This window comes from Halichoeres trimaculatus, unplaced genomic scaffold, assembly GCF_033239565.1.
Source record: "Halichoeres trimaculatus isolate MK-OKI-2021-1 unplaced genomic scaffold, fHalTri1.1 fHalTri1_scaffold_10, whole genome shotgun sequence".
In the NCBI taxonomy this organism is placed as follows: domain Eukaryota; kingdom Metazoa; phylum Chordata; class Actinopteri; order Labriformes; family Labridae; genus Halichoeres; species Halichoeres trimaculatus.
The window spans coordinates 23,253,691-23,265,290 of record NW_027437187.1 but is presented as its reverse complement, the minus strand read 5'-3'; the positions used below and the strand labels follow the sequence as shown (position 1 = coordinate 23,265,290).

General features: G+C 40.0%; 2 protein-coding genes across 2 annotated transcripts; both read left to right on the top strand.

The window, feature by feature from the left end:
• Positions 1-4,810, top strand: bend7 (BEN domain containing 7). The gene is made up of 10 exons (XM_074677997.1): positions 1-356; positions 915-992; positions 1,082-1,402; positions 1,727-1,843; positions 1,929-2,266; positions 2,972-3,079; positions 3,234-3,351; positions 3,441-3,554; positions 3,778-3,819; positions 4,213-4,810. The coding sequence occupies exons 1-10, from the start codon at positions 293-295 to the stop codon at positions 4,269-4,271; spliced, it is 1,359 nt and encodes a 452-aa protein (XP_074534098.1). The 5' UTR covers positions 1-292; the 3' UTR covers positions 4,272-4,810.
• Positions 4,811-5,246: 436 nt separating this feature from the next.
• Positions 5,247-11,532, top strand: sephs1 (selenophosphate synthetase 1). Its single transcript, XM_074678392.1, has 10 exons — positions 5,247-5,535; positions 7,011-7,133; positions 7,267-7,363; positions 8,433-8,536; positions 8,649-8,756; positions 8,878-9,032; positions 9,190-9,280; positions 9,380-9,479; positions 9,681-9,893; positions 10,282-11,532. Exons 2-10 carry the CDS (start codon positions 7,038-7,040, stop codon positions 10,494-10,496), a joined length of 1,179 nt encoding a protein of 392 aa, XP_074534493.1. The 5' UTR covers positions 5,247-5,535; positions 7,011-7,037; the 3' UTR covers positions 10,497-11,532.
• Positions 11,533-11,600: the final 68 nt, after the last annotated feature.

Below are 11,600 nucleotides of genomic sequence, written 5' to 3'. Positions count from 1 at the left end.
ATATGTGACGAATTTTTAATATTAAAGTCATTAATTTATTTACATGGCGAGAGGGAAGAGCCATCATTATGCTGGGATCGAGTATAGGTCATATAATGGCATCCATCAGCTACATTTAAGCGGGGCACGTTGAAAATGAGCCGATAGTGAGATTCTGTAACGCAGCCTGAAGAGAAATTTAACTGATTAATAAGGCAGACGGACAGTCATTCCGCTCAGTCTATCACTGATCTCGTCTTTCTGGAGAGCGATTTTCCTCCGCACGACTTACTCCTCACTATATATCCCGGAGATGGAGTTTGGAGAAAGAAAGAGGAGAAGGAAGTCACAGAGCTTTAAACTGGTCACGGATGAAGGTAGGCTGCTGCTGCTGCTGCTGAATGAATGCGAGCCCTAACAAGACGCGCGTCTGTGTCTGGTGTTTGTCTGGCGCTGTGTGCCAGCAGGGACAGCTCTGTAAACAAAAGCGATGGCCACGACAATACCCACAGTCTGTGCCTCCGTCTTGACCATTAGCCAAGTTTAATGATGCAGATTTTACATGCGCAAAACCCTCCTTGCCATCAGTCTGATCATACCTTCAGAAATTAAAAGTGAATGATTTTTCAAAAATATATGGGAACACGTTGCGCATTCTGAACACTCATCCTGCAGCTGGATTGTTCACTTTTTGCTCAAAATTTGCACTAGGCCACCCCTCCTTACTTGTTCATACTACCTACAGGTGGTGGTTTCTGCATGGCAAGGGAGGGGGATTCTGCTTTGGCTGACATCACAGTCATTATCAGCCTGCACAAGCTTTATCACTACACTGCAAACAATGCAACCTCCTTCTGCAACTATGTGTAACACAGGTCGTATTGTTGGAATTAGTTGCTGTGATGATTTCATTAAAAACAGCTTATGTCTTTCAGAATGTGAGTCTTCATATGTGATGAATTCCAGTTGCAAAGATGCCAACAGAGAGCCCTCAGATGCTGCTGTGCCTGATGGTATGTGCAGTTGTAACTATTAATTCTTATAATGCATTATTAAGTAGATGTATCGCTTTTTCTATCAACACACTTGTTTCTCACCCTAGTTTGGGTTGGGGACGAGGGCATGGAGATCAAAAAGCAAATTACAGGAATGATGAGGCTTCTGAGTGATAAGACCAGCAGGGTTTATCAGCGGGTGGGAACAGAGCAAGAAAGCTTGGCAAAGGATCCCCAGGATAAGCCTCTGACCTGGGTGCAGAAGCCTGTACATTTGTCAGAGGAGCAGCAAAGCAACAGCTGGAGCTCTGAAGGACCTTCACCTTTAGCCATATCCACCCCCATCCCAAATGGTCCAGGCAGTGCCCAGTACAGCACCCGCTCTAAAGCCATGAAGATCCTCAACAACACCAAGGATGTCGCTCACGGTAGGCAGCAAAAACATGAGAACCAACAGGCACAACTTTTACATCCCAAAGAACCATCCTATTATCATTATTCACAAACATAGAAGTCTATCATTAGGAAGCATTTGTAGAAGCAGCAGGGAAAATGACATTTCAATAAGATGAAACCTTAAGCAGAACCAAAATCACTGGTGAACAGCCATGTGCTGCAACATCCAGGAGAGTAAAATGCAACCATCTCAAATATGCATATTTGTCTTTAGAGGACCGACAAGAAATCAAGTTTTACAGATATGCATGTTGAAGAGACAGTCACTAATCAACACATTCATGATTTCCCCACAGACGTAGCCTCTCTTGCGGAGCCTGAACTGCCCTGCTGTATGTGTAACTGTAAGGGTACCTTGCAGGCTATTTTACAGGAACTGTGTGCCATGAGAAAGCTGATGCAGACTCAGAAAGGTCAGTTGATCAAAAAAAAAAAAATCACATAGTGAGACAGTGAGAAAGAGAAAAACAAATACAATCTGTTGCTGTCTTTTTCTAGTGTCCTTGGAGAGACATGAACAAGCAGCATCACTATGCCAACCTCGTCTTGGCCAAGGCCCCCCTCCTCGCTGTAGGCCCCGCAAGAGGAGGCCAATCTATAAAGTGGCATCACTCACTGCGTCTAGTACACGGAGAGCTGCCCCTCTGGAGGCATCACTGTATAGGGCTGCACTATCAGAAGCTGGAAAGAGAGAAGGATGTGAGAAAGCGGAAACCTCACCAACAACCAATGCTCCTTCCGTTTGCCATGAGGTTTCTGTTCTGCCATCTCCATTACCTGCCAACAACACACACAGTCCCAACTTGAACCCAGCAAGGGAGCCTCAAGTGCTGGAGGTAAAATACACGTTGGTGAACAAGTGTCCATGTGATTTCTGCTCTTTAGTTTAAATTTTGTTTGTTAAATGTCTGACATATTTTATGGATATGATAGATTTTCAATTCTAAATCAAATTTTCATGAAACTGATAATTTTAGAATTTTCAGGCAAAAATTCAAGTCCTGAACTTAGCGATTTTTTTTTAAGTCTGTGGTAAAATATGATGAGCCTATCACACCAAGAGACTTTTCCAAGTCAAGCCTGGACTAACCCTAACTTTCAGATATATAAAATACTAGTTTTAAACCTATATCCACACTTAAAGTGGAGAGTTTTGGTCCTTGAAACCAAATTAATGGGGGATGGCAAAGGAGCGAGGGCTCCTTAATGAAAGACTTTCTTCCAAACTCAATTCAGAGATGCTAGGTACCACAAGCAGGCCAAAGTCCACATGCTTAATGTTTAAGGGGCTAGGATACTCTCATTACCATATTATGCTTCCTGACCAAGAGCCTTGAGGGGATTTTGATTTCCATTTAAAGCATTAAAATGTAATGTTTTTTTAAATAGAAAAAATGCTTCGACTTGGTATGATCATGGGTTTATTACAAAGACGTGTAGAACGGTACATGTTCCATCTGTTCTTTTCAAAAACTATACTTATCGTGTATGTTTTAACACACCGTCATACTATTATGCCCCTCTTCCTCTTTCTTTTCCAGTCTGAGGTGCGTCTAGCCGAGGATTATGATGTGTACATATCAAAAGCTCAGCTAGACTCCATCCTGGTGAACTATACCCGCTCTGGCAGCCTGTTGTTCCGGAAACTGGTGGGAGCCATCAGCTCATTGATTTTGTATTATTTTGCAGTCATGTGGCATCACTGGTTGATCATGTTTGATTATATCAAATAATCAGCTTCTCACTAATGAACCAAGTTCACCAAAGGGTCACTAATGTTTTAACATGATACTATGTCTTCAGGTGTGTGCCTTCTTTGATGACGCTACTCTGGCCAATTCATTGCCAAATGGTAAAAGGAAGAGAGGCCTCAATGATAACCGCAAAGGCTTAGACCAGAATATTGTGGGTGCCATCAAAGGTATGGAAAATGTAAAAGATCTCTGAAGTCCTGTTGGTACAACATTACTCAAAACAGATTGCTAAAAGAGTTTTATAAACTGTGTACAGTGTTTACAGAGAAATACTGCACTGAACATAAAATAGAGAAGTTGCCTGGGCCTCGAGATTGGGTTCAGATTCTTCAAGATCAGATCAAACTTGCCAGGAGGAGGCTGAAAAGAGGTACTGGTGGTTGACTAGTGTTTCCCCTTAATTCTTGAATCTTTTGTTTAACCCCCAATCTAGCTGTATGGTTTAAGTTTTTTGTTGTCTTGAGATGTTGTAAGTCTCTAACCAGCACATTGGTTAGTAATTGACAAATGTGAATAAATTAAAGAGATAAGTAGTCAGAGAGATTCCCTTCTCTGAATGTTTCAGGTAACTCCATTCTCCTTTGGTTTTACAGACAGTCTAGAAGCTGAAGAAGTCTTAAATGGACCTCCTGCAAGTATGAGCCTATATCTTTGTTTTAATACATAATTTTGCAACGTTTTTTCCATTGATCTCCTCTTTTTCCATCCTGTCTTTACTTTCCTCCCAGTCTCTCTTAGAGTGTACTTGATAACTGGTGTTGCTGGCTCACTCGTTGGCTCGTATGTCTTTGTCATGCTGGCACTGTGACATTTGACATTCTCTCGCAGCTCCCAAAAATGTCAGCTAATTATCTTCACACCATACGCCATTTTCCCTCTGTCACCTCTCTATTTCATTCTCTGCGTCTCAGTTATCCTCTGGCCTTCTTCTTTATTTATTTCAACAACAACATTCCATTTCATGCTCACACACCATTATTCAAGTTTTTGTGTAATCACAAGACTAACATTGTTTTACCCTCTTACAGAGTGCAGCTACAGCAAGCCTGCAGATATGGAGGTGACAGGGGCAAACATGATTGGCTAATCCAATGCCTTCCTGACTGGTTTACTGCCTTTATTTTTTTTAATCCAAGCTAATGCATTTTGCAACTCAAGATATTTTTTTTGCAGCTTTGGTCTACATTCAAGTAGGGATGTTTAGTCAAAAAAAATCATTGAAGACACCTGGAATCCAAAGTTTTGTGCAAGTGGACAGTGTACTAAATTTACAGTTGTTCAATGATGCTATCATTTTAATTCTGGACGAAGCTGTGCGGGGAGTACTGTAACACACATCTACTTATTTCTTTAACAAAGGTTATTTCATAAGGAGAATTTTCAATTGTGAATTGTGCCTTTTAAGTGGCTGGTGCTTCAATGGTTGTAATGTACTGTCAAGCATTCATCTTAGTTAAAACCACAAAATTTAAAATGTAGTATCTGGCATACTTGGCCAGGTAAGGTAATTAAATAGAATGACCATACCTGGCTAAAAAGTATCATTTTCCATTAAGCTTAAAAAGTCTACATGCATATCAGTGCGTTTGTTATTATAATTGTGATGGAAATGACCAACCACTCCAATTACAGGATAAAGAGTTGTTTTTGCCATTAAATATGGATTCCTCACAACCTGTTTTGTATGTTTTTTGTTTGTTTGTTTTTGTTATTGTTGTTGTTTACAATATCCAGTCAGTACAATGCTTCTCTAAAAAGAAAGATGGGGAAAGAAACGTTTAGTTTTGCCAGTTGTCTTGTCATTATACCCAGATAGGCCTAGATAATAACCATGATGCAGTTTTAATGCAACATCACACTGTGACATAATATATGTTTTTGCTTTGACATTTAGTCGACCAAATCTAAACTTAAACAGTAGGTTTGAAACCCTCTGTTAAATCAAGTACCTTCACTTCTCGTGCAGCTCTGGGTGTATTTGGAGGGAAAACAGTAAATTAAAGGTACACTCCATTGTAGAGATTTTGTTGCCAGACTCCTCAGCTCCTTAAAGGGGATGTTAAAGCCGCCACTGTGCAAGCTAAGGACCCTTTGAGAGCTCACGGGTTCCCTCTTTGTATTACCAACTTTAAATCCAAGCACACAGGCAAGCTATTGTCGAAAGCATATATTTATTTAGTATTAGTTAGTTAAATGTAGACACTTTTAATTTCTAAACCTTAAATTTCAAGTCAGGAAGAAATATTTAGTATTTTTAATCAGGCATTCTCGGAGGACGCTCGATTCTACCCCCAATGCATTCTGGTTTCTTCCCCGCTCTTCTGTCGGGATCCACCGCTAACGTGAAGCTGGTAAGGATAAACTGGTCAGAGCAATTAAAGGGGAAATGTTGCAAGAATATAACTCCGCTTTGGTCCTAAAATCGCATCTAGAGCAATTGTAAACACTTGTAATACACCATATCAGTATAAACTTTGCACTAGTAGCATGTTTAGTGCTGTTTTATTGATACGAACTCTGATGTTGCACACATCGCATGGCGGAGGACAGGAAGGGGTTAATTTTTTCCGCCGCCGACATTTTTATTCGGCGCTCTACGGCAACTTTTTAACTTACATGTGCACATAGCTGGCGCAATGTTTCTCAACTATGCACCACATTCAGACAAAAGCATGCACAGTGGTGGTTTTGTATTGCTAGTAGACTTGCACAGAGTGGGATCTTTGTTGCACGGTTGGGTCTGCTTATGATCATCGCCTCATGCATGGTTCGGTGTTTGCGAGCAAAAGCTAGCGCAGGAAGAGATACTGCATCAAAACAATCATTCTAATAACAACGCCCTCTTCTCTATTCCTACACATTTCCTTAACTCGTTTTTCTTTTTGATCTGTACATCTAACTGTGCGGACGAGTTCACCTTTGATTCATTGTTGTCACTCAGTATGTGGGTTCAATGAACTTGGAAGCATTTTGTCTCTTGAACACTCCCACCGTGTCCTGACTATGGCACATTCAGCAACCTCGTTCATAAGCAGTGATTGACCGAATTCATATCTCTTAGCACTGTTTTCAGGATATGGGGAGTTTCATTTATCTTACTTTTTAAAGTGAAAGTATAAGTATCTGCAAACAAAAGTATGAGGATTTTAGTTTGCTAGTTGTGGGGGACCCTTTAGAAACCTTGAATTTGCTGTTTTACAGTTGGCATCAATGGATTATTTTGCACTAATGACTCAAGTAACATCAGCAAAAATCTCTTTTCACCAATAATAATAATGACAATAACAATAACACAAATGTTTTGCACCAAATAGACCCAAAAGATAAGCAAACATTTTTGTATGTCATTACAGGCTGCCTAACAGCATACATGCCTCTGAATAATAGTTATTTAATTCATTAAATAACTTCATAATTGTGAGATAATGTTGAAACAATGTTTACACGGATGGATTAACCCCTGGTTCAGGGATGGTGCCATGTGAACTTCATGATACGATCACCAAATAATTAAGCATATTGTAATGCTTCTTTGTATTTGTGAGTTTTATATAAACTTAACCTTTTAACTGTTTATATAGTTTGTAAAACTTCAAAACTGACAAAAAAATTGTGAGAAATGAATTTCTGACACAATTTAAAAAGCCCTATCATAAACTTTAGAAAGCGGGGCTCATTGAATGAAAAAAGATACATGAACGTAATGTGTTAAACTATTTTTTTATTGTCAAAATCTATGCACAATTTTGTTCTATCCTAACATCCATTCTGCATCTCTGTTCACGCACATATTTTTTTCTGTTTAATGTCATTAATGCAAACTTAGTGGTGAGGCCCCAGAAGTCCTACAGACATGTCGGTGAGGGAGTCCTTTAACCCTGAAAGCTACGAGCTGGACAAGAACTTTAGGCTCACTCGCTTTGCTGAGCTCAAGGGCACTGGCTGCAAGGTGGGCTCTCCTTAATGAAATGTACCTTGGATGTATTATATCATTTGTAAAGCTATGCTACTATTACCCAGTCAGTGAAAAAATGTAATGCCAAACTAACGTCTGATGTTGTTGGTAATGTTTGCTTTCACAGGTACCTCAAGATGTGTTACAGAAGCTGCTAGAAACCTTACAGGAGAACCACTATCAGGAAGATGAACAGTTCCTGGGGGCAGTTATGCCTCGATTGGGTAATTATTATTGTCACGACGCATCATATTTCCAAATAACGTAGTAAGATACGAAATTTAGATATTATAAGTGCCAGTCTTTACACCGTGTTGACAAAAATTAGTCGATCCAAGTCAGATATGGGGGAAAAAGTCTGTTTCATGACAAAACCTTGTTTCATCACAAATAACATTTTATATGGAAAAATTCTGATTAAACATTGCGGAAAAACACTATAAAACCAGACAGGCTGTTGTTTCAGTGTTGTATCATAGTGCAGATCATACCACAATAGAGAAAAAATTATGATAAAATAAGGTAGACTGTTGTTTATAACATTATATAGTGCCTTATCTGGTGCATTCAAGGTCACAGTGGGTGGGGAAAATAAATCAGTGTCTCCCTTACTAGTAATCAATTTTATTTTTTTATGTAGCATTAAATTTTAGCAGAATTAGTTAAAGGTTTTCTCTCTTATAGATCAGGTCTTTACCTCGTTCTTTTAGTTAAATTGCTAAACAGCCTTATGTTGTCCATTTTATTTACATAACTGGATGTAACAAATCTCCTCCACTCTCTGTATCACACACAGCAGAGCACTGTCCCAATGCACACACTGACACTCAAACACCTGAGGACATGGAGCGCACATACAGGCACTAGTACTCTCTGTATAGAGAATAGAGAGTCAGTAAAAATAATTTTACAATAACCACAGAAAACAGAAAAAAAAACCTTTTTAAGCGCTCCCAACTCCCCCTTCTCTGCTGGTTTGTACGTTACCTGTCACTGTAGGGAGGTTTAGTGGAGTGACAAGCGAGTGATAGAAAGAAGGTGATACAGCAACCCCTGCTATTTTGTTTGGGGGGAACAAGACGTGCCATAAATCACAACACTTGATGTTGTCTGCAAAAATCTTAGCTTCAGTTTGAACATGACCTATTCTAGACACAAAAACTTAATCAATTTATTATTTCTTTAAAACAAAATCCAAAGATTCTCTTTGATTAAACTCCTTTGTGTGAAGCAATACGTTTACAATATAAGTAGCCTGCCAATTTCACTTATAAAACTCTTTTATTTTTGAAGGCATCGGCATGGATACCTGTGTGATCCCCCTCAGACATGGAGGCCTTTCTCTGGTCCAAACGACAGACTACATATACCCCATTGTAGACGACCCCTACATGATGGTATGAATGTCTTTGTTAATCAGTAATTCTTTTATTTTTTAAGGCTGTTTTGACTAAAACTCATTAACGTGACAACTATTTTTGTGCTTGATTGAATATTTTTTGTACATAGGGGAGAATTGCTTGTGCCAATGTTCTAAGTGACCTATATGCCATGGGAGTGACGGAATGTGACAACATGCTGATGCTTTTAGGAGTCAGCAACAAAATGTCAGAAAAGGTGAGTTAAGTTTCAGTTGATGATTCAAGCAGCTGCAGAGAACCGGTGACGTTTATCCAAGACAACAGACATTATTGTTTGTGCTAATTTTTGCTGCGCTTCATCTCCTGGGTCTTTACAGGAGAGAGATAAAGTCATGCCACTGATCATCCAGGGATTCAAAGATGCATCAGAGGAGGCAGGGACGTCAGTAACAGGAGGACAAACAGTGCTCAACCCCTGGGTGGTGATGGGAGGTGTTGCAACAACAGTCTGCCAGCCCAATGAATTCATCATGTGAGAATAAGTTCTTTCTTATTTCCTGACTCATGATGTTTGTGTCACTCACACTTTTAAGAAGAGTGTATCATTTGGTTGATATGTCACTTTGGACAAAAACCTGTGCTAGATGAAACTGTAGAACTGTTGAAACTGTATTATTAACATTCTCCAGGCCAGACAACGCAGTGCCAGGAGATGTGTTGGTGTTGACCAAGCCTCTGGGAACACAAGTGGCAGTTGCAGTACACCAGTGGCTGGATATCGTACGTTTCTGTATCAAGTCATGATTCAACTAATCAGAAAATGTGTTTGTTCTGACATAAAAAATAATCTGACCTGTATATATTTTTTTGTTGTCTCAGCCTGAGAAGTGGAACAAGATCAAACTAGTGGTGACTCAGGAAGATGTAGAATTAGCTTATCATGAGGCGATGATGAACATGGCTCGTCTTAACAGGACAGGTAAAAGCACTAAGATGTGTTTCTTTATTTATGAGCTGTACAATTAAGTGGAAGGAGAATAAAGTTGACTGGAGACTTCATGTATAGTACTACGTTTTTAAAAAAGCCCTAACCCACAGAAATACTTGTTCAAATCTGTGACCAACCAACTAGTCATTCACTCCCTGTTAAAACAAATCCATCTCTCTGGTTCTTCTGTAGCGGCTGGTCTCATGCACACCTTCAACGCTCACGCCGCCACAGACATCACAGGGTTTGGCATCCTTGGCCATGCGCAGACGCTGGCACGGCAACAACGAAGTGAAGTGTCCTTTGTCATTCACAACCTCCCAGTGCTTGCAAAGATGGCTGCTGTGTCTAAGGCCTGCGGAAACATGTTTGGACTTATGCACGGAACGTGCCCTGAAACATCAGGTGTGTGTTGACATGGCTCTGTGACACTCTTGAATCATCTGTCTCACCTCCTACGTATCTATAATTTCAAAGAGTACCCAATTTGTTTATTCAGTTTTAGATTAGGAACAGTTGTCATTAGCTGTAGAAAATGAGTGATAACTAGTCTTTTAGTTCATTGTTTAATTTTTGAAGGACCATGTGCAACAAAAATTAATAGAAACTCATTTTGGCCCCATCATATTACATCAGGTCCTGTCTCTGTGCTTTAGGAAAACAAAGTGACAAGCCCCACGTCATTACATGCTAGATTTACAGTGTGAGAGAGCAGAGCTCTCACCAGCATCATTTGCCAATCCAAATATCATGTGGGACCTTTGTCGTAAACCAAGTCTCCTTTTCTTTCCAGGAGGCCTGCTTATCTGTTTGCCTCGGGAGCAAGCGGCCCGCTTCTGCGCTGAGATTAAGTCTCCAAAATACGGCGAGGGCCACCAAGCGTGGATCATCGGGATTGTAGAGAAAGGAAACCGCACTGCTCGCATCATTGACAAACCCCGGATCATAGAGGTGGCACCACAAGCAGCTACGCAGAATGTCAACCCAACACCTGGTGCAACCTCTTAATCCTCCCCCTCAGCTGCATCAAAAACCGGAACCCAAAAGCTCTGTCGAGTGATTTTAGACACATAAACTACAAAACCATCCTAGAGTGTTGAAGTATAAACACACAAAATAGTACTTGCACAGAAAAGACTGTGTTGGCGTGTATCTACATGAAAAACAGCTCCACACGGTGGCCCAAGGGGGCATGTCATCACCCAGTGGACTCAACCTGCAGCATCCACCTGATAAAATAGAGCATACTTAAAATCCATTTGCCTTTCATGTCTGTTGTTCTTTGTTTTGTTTTACGTGTGTGAATGGCAGGCAGCCTCTAGTTAAAGAGCGATGTTGGTACAGACAGCATGGATACTTTTGATTCAGTTTGAATCTGAGAAGGTCTGGTGTCTGATGCCTCTTTGGGTGTCTGAAAACTGCCTGTGGGCTGTGTGAAGGTGTTTCTGTTTGTCCATTCACTTTGTACAGTTATAAAACCTAGTTTTAGTTCGTTGCTGTAACTGATGCCTTGAAAAGAAACTTTGTGTAACCAGAATGGTTTGTTTTTTATTACTTTGACTTTTTGTATTGTCCCTACCTGAACTAATAAATATTCAAATGGAAGATGATTTGTTGTTGCCCGCTTTGTGGGTGCTGCAATCATGTGAATAATCAAAATCACACAAAACATTATCTCTTCATGTTGGAAAACTGTAGATTTTTTTTTGCAACAAACATTGTTTCATGCTGCTCTGTGCTGCATCAACCTGAACTTTTGGAAGAGAAAAATCAGCATACTCTTCAGGAGATGGACCTTGTTCATCTGCATCCCCTGTATGTCATCACACATTGGGAAATGTAGTGTGCATTGCTTGAATCATATGTTTTGCAGTGTGCTTGTTACAGTAGAGCAGCATCAATTTAAGTTTTGCTGGTTTTGACTGATCAGAGTTTGGTTCACTTGTTTATGTCCTCATCACCCTGATAAACCTCAAAGGCCTCTGTAAATGTTCATGTTTATCAGGAACAATATATGACCTCCACAACACCTCTTTTAAATAAACTCCTGTTATAACAGACTGTTTCTCTGCTTTTGATATTTCACCTGAGAGCTGGATTTAGAAAAAGTAA

Coding starts and splice junctions, on each gene's coding strand:
- bend7 (XM_074677997.1), top strand. CDS start 293: ATGGAGTTTGGAGAAAGAAAGAGGAGAAGGAAGTCACAGAGCTTTAAA. Junction 1,403..1,726: donor CACCAAGGATGTCGCTCACG/GTAGGCAGCAAA, acceptor ATTTCCCCACAG/ACGTAGCCTCTCTTGCGGAG. Junction 3,820..4,212: donor CTTAAATGGACCTCCTGCAA/GTATGAGCCTAT, acceptor ACCCTCTTACAG/AGTGCAGCTACAGCAAGCCT.
- sephs1 (XM_074678392.1), top strand. CDS start 7,038: ATGTCGGTGAGGGAGTCCTTTAACCCTGAAAGCTACGAGCTGGACAAG. Junction 9,281..9,379: donor TACACCAGTGGCTGGATATC/GTACGTTTCTGT, acceptor TTGTTGTCTCAG/CCTGAGAAGTGGAACAAGAT. Junction 9,894..10,281: donor AACGTGCCCTGAAACATCAG/GTGTGTGTTGAC, acceptor TTTTCTTTCCAG/GAGGCCTGCTTATCTGTTTG.